This window comes from Palaemon carinicauda, chromosome 13 (genome assembly GCF_036898095.1).
Source record: "Palaemon carinicauda isolate YSFRI2023 chromosome 13, ASM3689809v2, whole genome shotgun sequence".
Lineage (NCBI taxonomy): Eukaryota > Metazoa > Arthropoda > Malacostraca > Decapoda > Palaemonidae > Palaemon > Palaemon carinicauda.
The window spans coordinates 47,325,675-47,335,674 of record NC_090737.1 but is presented as its reverse complement, the minus strand read 5'-3'; the positions used below and the strand labels follow the sequence as shown (position 1 = coordinate 47,335,674).

The 10,000-nt window shown below is 37.9% G+C and overlaps 2 protein-coding genes across 2 annotated transcripts in view; both read left to right on the top strand.

Annotated features, from left to right (window-relative positions):
• The window catches only part of LOC137651544 (loricrin-like), a 12,873-nt gene extending 5,057 nt beyond the window's left edge, over positions 1 to 7,816 (top strand). The window contains exons 2-8 of the mRNA XM_068384770.1: positions 3,179 to 3,568; positions 3,750 to 3,929; positions 3,961 to 4,200; positions 4,441 to 4,860; positions 4,952 to 5,071; positions 5,161 to 5,490; positions 7,692 to 7,816. Of these exons, the coding sequence (XP_068240871.1) occupies positions 3,179 to 3,568; positions 3,750 to 3,929; positions 3,961 to 4,200; positions 4,441 to 4,860; positions 4,952 to 5,071; positions 5,161 to 5,490; positions 7,692 to 7,816 (1,805 nt within the window). The remainder of the gene's footprint in view (positions 1 to 3,178; positions 3,569 to 3,749; positions 3,930 to 3,960; positions 4,201 to 4,440; positions 4,861 to 4,951; positions 5,072 to 5,160; positions 5,491 to 7,691) is intronic.
• Positions 7,817 to 8,770: 954 nt separating this feature from the next.
• LOC137651543 (tigger transposable element-derived protein 1-like) lies at positions 8,771 to 9,758 on the top strand. The gene is made up of 2 exons (XM_068384769.1): positions 8,771 to 9,370; positions 9,621 to 9,758. The coding sequence occupies exons 1-2, from the start codon at positions 8,771 to 8,773 to the stop codon at positions 9,756 to 9,758; spliced, it is 738 nt and encodes a 245-aa protein (XP_068240870.1).
• The last annotated feature ends 242 nt before the right edge of the window (positions 9,759 to 10,000 follow it).

Sequence of the window (10,000 nt, the reverse complement as noted above, 5' to 3'; positions counted from 1 at the left end):
GTGATGAAACTGCAAACAGCGGAATGAATATAAAAGAACAACGTAGTATAGACTTTCCTTTTTCACCATTATGAAGATTAAGTGGCAATATGAGATGATAGAAATCATTGGTCCATCCATGTATATTGATTGTATCCTAAGTCAATATATATATATATATATATATACATATATATATATATATATATATGTATATATATATGTATATATATGTATATATATAGATATATATATATATATATATATATACATATATATATATATATATATATATTCAAATATATATATATATATATATATGTGTGTGTGTGTGTGTGTGTATGTGTCTGTCTCTGTGTACATGTATATTTTTGAATGCTCTGCTTAGTTATATAACAAATGAATAGAAATCGATAAAAGTGAATTGCATAAAAATACAACGTAACACTTACCAGGATTTCTGTTTCTCTAATGTTCTCTCTTTCCTTTCATAATTTAGTGCCAAGTTGGCAGATTTGCTGACTATTGATCGGTACCCAAATATAAATTTCATGACATTAATTTGCAATTTAATCTCTGACATAAATTCCTTTATAGACACCAGACAGACGATGAAAAAAAAAAAAAAAAAAAAAAAAAAACACCACAAGATCTTTGCGAACGATTATAATTAACGCACAGCTGTTGACTTAGATGTTAGTTCCTAATTGCACTGGCTATCTTTTTACGACATTCCAGGAAGGCCAACGGATATGGTTTTCTGATTTCATTGCAACACTACAATGATGAGAGGCTCTAGCCTCTGGTCATAAAGAGAGGGTATGATACGGAAAGGAATTGCAAAGATGGTGGTATCACACATCTCTCTTATAACTTCTATATTACTTTTGAATTTGGATTTTGACGTTACGATATAATGGGCTAGAAATTTGCAGTCACTTTCATTTTATATAAATAATGTACAGCCGCCAACATACCATGATATAGGATTGTCAAGCACAGGTCCGATATTTCCCAATCTGAGTCCTGATTCGGTTTTAACTTCTGAAGCACAATCTCTAATTAGGATTCAATTTGTTTTAATGGAAATAAGGAATACTTTATGTATTATGATTGGGTTATATTTTTGATAACAATATGATCATGGGTATTCTTCACTTCTCAACTATATATCAAACTTTTCATCCCCACACATGTGGAGGTAATCATTTTATCCAGCTTTAAAATGAACATTATCGAAATTGTTCTTATCTTGAGAGAAGAGAGATATTCCTGATGCTATTAGTGGTAAAAGATTTTCCAATAGTTTAACACTTTTGTAAGGGGAAAATGGATGCAGGAACGTATTCGTTTTGAAAAGGCCTACATTTTAAAAGGTAGTGTTTCTTTTTTCCGGTTTAAGTTGAGAAAAAAAAATAATGTTTATAATAGCTTTCAAAACATTTTAGTGAACAGTCGACCGAACTGGGTCCAATAATTAGGTAGGATTAACAGCAAGTAATTTATTTAGGTTTAACTAGCATTCTTTACCCCCCCCCCCCCTTTTTGTTTCTTTTTTACAAAGAAACATGATTCGATAAGTAGATGATGGGATGAATTTTCTTTTCTAACTTAGCATTAGCTGTTCTTTTGTAAGGAAGACTCAATAATCGTATAATGTAAACCAAATGCTCAGGTTAAGGCAATTAGGAATGACATGGCAAATATGAAATTAAAAGCCCGGGTATTCATTGGGTAAGAGGACGTCCACCTTGACTCTGTAAGGCTAAAGTTATTTTAACAAGTTTCAATATTCAATTAAGTGCAATTACTCAAGTCTTATATTCTACACTAGCCTTATCATAAATTGGTGTCAGTTGTGGACCATCAATTTTCTTTTTACAATTAATTGCATTAACAAATACTGTGATCTTAAATATTCTTTCTGTAAGAAATCACTTACCTTGCTAGAAACACATTTTTAAAAGTTACATAAGTTTGTTCCAGAGAATACTTAAAATAAAAGAGAAGTCGATTTTGACAAATGGGCTTTTCGTTTAAAAATACTAATGTTATTGCTATTGTCAATCTCCTGGTCTTATGACGGGTGATTTATCCTCATAAATCTTCCTTATATGTCCTAAGCTGTTCTCCTTCATATCTATTTTTTTCTAGAATTTCATTTATTGTATTTGGTTTTATACTACTACTACTACTACTACTACTACTACTACTATTACTACTACTACTACTACTACTACTACTACTGCTGCTGCTGCTACTACTACTACGGATCACCTGAAGATCCACCACCCAACCTCGCTCGGGGTGGCGGATCTTCAGGTGAGAAAGTTTATGGTGTCGGATCTACAGATGGTCCTTGACTGATACAACGGTAGTGTATATTTGACCAACAATATGAACTAAACAACAAGTATTAGGACTGGATAATTTTTGCCCGTTCTAGACTGTTACTGCATAAGTGGGTTCATATAATTTCTCTCTGATGTTAACAAATTGGAGAGAAAAAAAAGCAAGACGTCACGACGACCTACCGAAAAGACTATGCTTGACTGTGGTGGCTGGGGTGGAAATATGTTCTTCTTACTTCCAAGCAAATCAAGTAACATTAGGGTGTCCTGGGATTACTATCGAAAGCGACGAATAGTGCTAGACGATACGTGGCAGCAAAAGAGACCTGTTAAACTCCCAAATGCAACAATTTATGGGTCATGAAAGATTTTCTAGTAACATATCACTGCGCAATATCTTTTGTAATGAGTTCACGTTTTAGGTTTTATTGTAGGTTTCAATAAATAACTACTTTTATGATTTAATCTTCACTATCACGAGGATGGTTTCAAATTATTGGAACCAAGATATATATCTACTGCGGGTTCTAGGGCTTTCATATATGTGCCCCCACGATTATACAATAAGCTCCCACTGGACATCCAAAGGATTGAAGGCCTGAACGCTATCAAGACGAAGCTGAAGTTCGCTAAGTATTTTAGTAATGCGGATTAAACAAACTTGGGACTAACGGATCTTCAGGTGAGAAACTTGGGGAGGGGGGTGGATTTCAGGTGAGAAACTTGGGGGGGGGGGGGGTGATAGACCTACAGGTGAAAAACTTAGAGCTTGTGGATCTTCAGGTGAGAAACTTGGGGGGAGGGGGGCAGATCTTCAGGTGAGAAACTTGGGGATGCTGGATCTTCAGGTGAGAATCTTGGGGGTGGCAGATCTTCAGGTGAGAAAATCGGGGGTAACCTATCTTCAGGTGAGAAACTTGGGGGTGGTAGATCTTCAGGTGAGAAACTTGGGGGTGGCAGAACTTCAGGTGAGAAATTTGGGAGTGGTGGATCTTCATGTGAGAAACTTGGGGGTGACAGATCTTCAGGTGAGAAACTTGGTGTTGGTGGATCTTCAGGTGAGACACTTGGGCGTGACAGATCTTCAGGTGAGAAACTTGAGGGTGGCGGATCTTCAGGTGAGAAACGCGGGGGTGACGGATCTGTAAGTGAGAAACTTGGGGGTGTTGGATCTTCAGGTGAGAAACTTGGGGGTGGTGGATCTTTAGGTGAGAAACTAGGGGTTGGTGGATCTTCAGGTTAGAAACATAGGGGTGGTGGATCTTCAGGTGAGAAACTTGGGGGTGACGGATCTTCATGTGAGAAACTTGGGGGGTGGCAGATCTTCAGGTGAAAAATTTGCGGGTGGCAGATCTTTAGGTGAGAAACTTGGGAGTGGTGGATCTTAGGGTGAGAAATTTGGGGTTGACAGACCTTCAGGTGAGAAACTTGGGGGTGGTGGATCTTCAGGTGAGAAACTTGGGGGTGATGGATATTCAGGTGAGAAGCTTGGGGGTGATGGATCTTCAGGAGAGAAACTTTGGGGTGGTGGATCTTCAGGTGAGAAACTTAGGGGTGATGGATCTTCAGGTGATAAACTTGGGGCTGGTGGAACTTCTGGTGAGTAACTTGTGGGTTCTGGATCTTCAAGAGAGAAACTTGGGGGTGACAGATCTTCAGGTGAGAAACTTGGGGGTGACGGGTCTTCAGGTGGGAGACTTGGGGGTGGTGGATCTTCAAGTGAGAAACTTGGGGATGGTGGATCTTCAGGAGAGATGCTTGGGGATGACGGATCTTCAGTTGAGAAACTTGGAGGTGACGGATCTTCAGGTGAAAAAACCTGGTTGGGGTGGATCTTCAGTTGAGAAACTTGTGGGTGATGGATCTTCAGGTAAGAAATTTGGGGGAGGCAGATTTTCATGTGAGAAACTTGGGGTTGACGGATCTTCAGATAAGAAACTGGAGGTGGCGGATCTTCAGGTGAGAAACTTTGGGGTGATTGATCTTCAGGTGAGAAACTTGTGGGTGACAGATCTTCAGGTGAGAAACTTGGGGGAAACGGATTTTCAGGTGAGAAACTTGGGTTGGGGTTAGATCTTCAGGTGATAAACTTGCGGAGATGGATCTTCAGGTGAGAAGATTGGGGATGCTGGATCTTCAAGTGAGAAACTTGGGGGTGATGGATATTCAGGTGAGAAACTTGGGGGTGGTGGATCTTCAGGTGAGAAACTTAGGGGTGACGGATCTTCAGGTGAGAGACTTGGGGATGGTGGATCTTTAAGTGAGAAAATTGGGCGTGGTGGATCTTCAGCAGAGAAACTTGTGGATGACGGATCTTTAGGTGAGAAACTTGGGGGTGACGGATCTTCAGGTGAGAGACTTGGGGGTGGTGGATCTTCAAGTGAGAAACTTGGGGGTGGTGGATCTTCAGGTGTGAAACTTGGGGATGACGGATCTTCAGGTGAGAAACTTGGGGCAGACGGATCATCAGGTGAGAAACCTGGGGGTGGTGGATCTTCAGTTGAGAAACTTTCGGCTGATGGATCTTCAGGTAAGAAACTTGGGGGAGACGGATCTTCAGATGTGAAACTTGGGGGTGACAGATCTTCATGTGAGAAACTTGGGTGGTGTTGGATCTTCAGGTAAGAAACTTGGGGTTGACGGATCTACAGATGAGAAACTTTGGGGTGGCGGATCTTCAGGTGAGAAACTTGGGGGTGGCGGATCTTCAAGTGAGAAACTTGCGAGTGACAGATCTTCAGGTGAGAAACTTGGGGTGGTGCATCTTCAGGTGAGAAAGTTGCGGGTGGCTGATCTTTAGCTGAGAAACTTGGGAGTGGTGGATCTTCAGGTGAGAAACTTTGGGTCGAAAGATTTTCAGGTGAGAATCTTGGGGGTGGTGGATCTTCAGGTGATAAACTTACGGGTGGCAGATCTTCAGGTGAGAAACTTGCGAGTGACGGATCTCCAGGTGAGAAACTTGGTAGTGGCGGATCTTCAGGTGAGAAACTTGGGGGTGACGGATCTTCATGTGAGAAACTTGGTGGTGATGGATTTTCAGGTGAGAAACTTGGCCGTGACGGATCGTCAGATGAAAATCTTGGGGGTGGTGGATCTTCAGGTGAGAAACTTGAGGATGGTGGATCTTCAGGCGAGAAACTTGGAGGTGACGGATCTTCAGGTGATCCACAACTACTACCACTACTACTATTGCTACTACTACAACAATTATTATCACTAAACAGATATCATTGCAATACTTTATCAATAGAAACTCTATCAAACCTATTAGAGCAAGACATCATCCTAATATAATTAAGATTTTCTGTATCTACAACTGTTAATAGCTTTTTACCCAGTATAATTCAATGAATTCAACTTTTTCTCATGTCTTTTGTATATCGGCTTCAGTTTCCAAACTCATACACAATTAAAAAAAAACATCTTTTCGTTCTTTTCTGTTTTCGAGACTTACGGATATTCCATTCAACTGGCTCATACAATCCTCTCAAATTTCTGAGATCTTAGATGATTGTGATTGGCCATGCTTTACTGCTTACAGATGAGATAATCTCTTTCCAATCTCAAATTTTTGGGAGTTCGGTGTATTTCCATACAGGAAGGACGAAATCGATAAGGTTCTATATTTATAAAGCTGAAATATTTCAGCAAAATCGAAAAATACTATTGTCTGTATTGAAGGAAATATGTTATAAAGTGATTTTAAGTTCATATCCTGTTCCGATTTTTAAGAGGGAATGTAAATAATCATTAGAGTTTTACATGTTTAATATGGTTTCATTCATTGTATTATTGAGAGAGAGAGAGAGAGAGAGAGAGAGAGAGAGAGAGAGAGAGAGATTGTGTCTCAAATGTGGGCACTCTTATAAACTAGATATTTGATATTAATCCTAATTAGTTTAAACAAACTTAAGGTGATTTTTTATTCGTTGACAGAATGATTCATGCAAACTTTGCACAGTAGGAGAGAAATGAAAATAATAACATTTAAATAGTGAACAGATTTATGTCATAAAGAGTAGGAATATACGGTAAGCCTTCTAGAAAAAAAACTAATTTGGATGAAAGTGAAGAAAAGTGTTGACTGAATCGTGTGTGAGAAAATTCTGTCCTATATAACACGTTGGTTTCTGAAAAATAATTCAGCCGATAGCAATGTTCCTTTGATAATCACCTAGGGCATTTAATATTGAGGAATCGAAGGCAAAATACTAACAGAGAGAGAGAGAGAGAGAGAGAGAGAGAGAGAGAGAGAGAGAGAGAGAGTACAGGTAATCTTTGTTTGCATACTAATGTAAGATTTTCAAATGATATCAGATATGTAATCGTAATAGTACATGTGAAAAAAAAAGAAATTAAATTAACATGGATTATATCTGATGTTTATAAACATTTAAATTTGAATCTATAACTTTCAATCAATAAACTACGAAAATAACAAGACTTGCAATATATCTAAAATACATCAAGTTAAATATTGTGGAAAATCAATGAAAAATATAATTTCGCAAATGATGTACGTCGGAAAACTATTAGATTGAAAAAGAAGCTTTTCATTAAAAGCTAATTTGTCTAATAGAAATATAATTCAGCGAGTAACGGATTAACGTACTCAGGAGAAGCACCAAAAACTTAAATATATTTACGCCTTTATTCAAACGTATTTTATGATCCTTTCTATAAGGAACTTATTACTGACCTCTTCAGTTTTAGGCAAGAAAATACAAAATACTGAAAAATTGGTGTGAGTATATATATATATATATATATATATATAAATATATATATATATATATGTGTGTGTATGTATATATATATATATATATATATTTATATATATATATATATTCATATATATATGTATATATATATATATATATATATATATTTAAATATATAGTGACCCAAAACCCTTTTTATTGATCATCGCCTTTATAAGGTGGCTGAGAGTTGGGTCGGGTGTTATATACAACGAGCCTTTTTAGACCTTTCCAAAGAGCAAAGGAACATCTCTTAATTTGTTGTGGTTCCTGAGATACGCATACCCTATATTTTCACGTACTGTCCCCTATACCTTGACCTAGTGCACTCATCTCCTCCACCGCCAAACTCAGGTACTCATGACCTATCCATCGAACCTTCCGTACTCCGTGAGGTTGCTGAGATACGCATACCCCTTATTTTCGTGACTTTGCCTCCCTACTCTTTATACATTGGCATAGTTCACTCATCTCCTCAATTGCCATGCACAGGACCTCAAGACCTTTCCAATGAGACAAAGAACACCTCTTAACTCTCTGAAGTTCCTGAGAAATGGTTACCCTTTATTTTACGGTTTTATGCGTCCTTACCCCTTTATAGGTGTGGGTACGCCCATCGCCAAGTCCACTATACTTCGCCGGACTTTGAGACCTTTCCAAGGAGTCCAAGAACACCTCTCAACTCCTTGTGGTTTCCGAGAAACTTTTACTTTAAAAAGTCTATGATTTATGGTTTATGGTTTCTGTTTATTTTTCATTTATTAATATAAGTCCTTTCAGCAAAAAAGGAAAAGACACTGTTTTTTTTTTTTTTTGGGGGGGGGGGCAGGGGCCCTTGCCAAACACTGAATATGTATATATATATATATATATATATTTATATATATATATATATATATAATGACATAGTGTCTTTATTTGCACACACATATATATATATATATATATAATGACATACTATATTCATTCACATATATATATATATATATATATGTATATGTATATATATATATATATATATATGTATATATATATATATCATATATTTATTTGCATATATATATGTATATATATATATATATATATATATGCTTTTATATTACATATGCATATCTTTATATAAATACGTAGATTGCATATAGTATACTAGAGTTCGTTTATTAGTTTCTAAACGTCATTAAAGAAATCCATAATAAGTCCATAAATGTTTTACATGGAAATTTTAATCCCAATAGTTTTGGAACTTTGTGTCAAACAGATATATACTGTATATATATATATATATATATATATATATACAGGGAGTCATCGAGTTACGGCGACCCTGACTTACGCTGTTTTGTAGTTACGAACGCGCCCCTATAAAAATATAAAAAATTATATTAATCGCTGTAAGCGACGTAAACAATTATGAACTAGTTTCTAGCGCGCAGCGGATAAATACACTTTGTAGTGGTTGCGAGCGAGGAGGACGGTGTCCCTCAGTTCCAGTTTTATGCCATTTTGATTGTGTTTGCCTTTTCTTTCTGACGTTCTTTGGAACTTTTTGCCTTTCATTATGGCTCCTTAGCGAAAGGCAGACTCTTCTGATGGTATTGCGTCTAAGAAAAGAAAGGCCCTCACTATGGAAGTGAAATGACAACGAACGTTGGCCGAGTGCTTGGCCTTAGTCGTTCGACAATGGCTACTATTCTTAAGGACAAAGTGTGCATCGTTGAACATGAGAATGGATCTGCTCTTATGAAATCTACAGTGATATCCAAGCAGCGTAGTGGTTTAATTATTGAAATGGAAAGATTATTAGTGCTTCGGTCGGAAGATCAAAATCAACGGCATTTTCCGGTGAGCCTAATGATGATTCAGGAAAAGACTAAAAGGTTATTTGAAGCGTTGAAAAAAGAAAGGGGGGGAGAAAGTGAAAGTAAAGAGTTTTTGGCTAGTAGGGGTTGGTTTATGGGATTTAAGGCTCGGGCCAATTGCCATAATCTTAAAGTGCAAGGTGAAGCTGCTAGTGGGGATGAGAGAGCAGCAAGAGAATTTCCTAAAGCGTTGGCTGAGATAAATAGGGAGGGGGGTTATTCTGCTTATCAAGTGTTCAATGTGGATGAGACAGGTTTATTTTGGAAGCGTATGCCTAACTGCATGTACATAGCAAAGGAGGAGAAGTCAGCACCCAGTCATGAAGCCAGCAAGGAGAGGATAACTTTGCTTTTTGGGGTTAATGCTGCTGGCGACTTCAAACTTAAGCCCTTATTGGTGTATAAGGCGGAAAAACCAAGGGCATTTGGAAGAGTCAACTCCCAGTCATTTGGAAGGCAAATAAGAAGGCATGGGTGACACTTGCAGTATTTGAGGACTGGTTCATCAACCATTTTGTGCCAAGTGTGGAGCGGTATTGCATCCAAAAGGGTATCCCCTTTAAGGTGTTGCTAGTGCTGGACAATGCCCCTAGACATCCTGCCCAGCTGGGAGACTTTCACACTAATGTCAAGTGGTTTACCTTCCACCTAATACCACGGCCCTTTTACAGCCTATGGACCAAGGAGTAATTGCTCCATTCAAGGCCTACTACATCCAGAGGACGATTGCTATGACATTACAGGCAACTGAAATGAAGAAGGAAGAACTTGACTCTGAAGGACATTTGGAAGTCCTACAACATCCTTGATGCTGTTAAGAACATTGATGATTTTTGGGAGGAGGTTAAGATGACAAACATGAATAGCATCGGGAGAAAATTATGTCCTCAATTTGTGAATGATTTCCATGGGTTTGAGGACATAGTTGACCATGTTATCAAGAACATTGTTGCCCTGTGTAAGGAAATGGATCTGGATATGGAGGTTGATGATGTTACAGAGCTGCTGGAATCTCATGGAGAGGAGTTACCTTCTGGGGACTTGATACAAC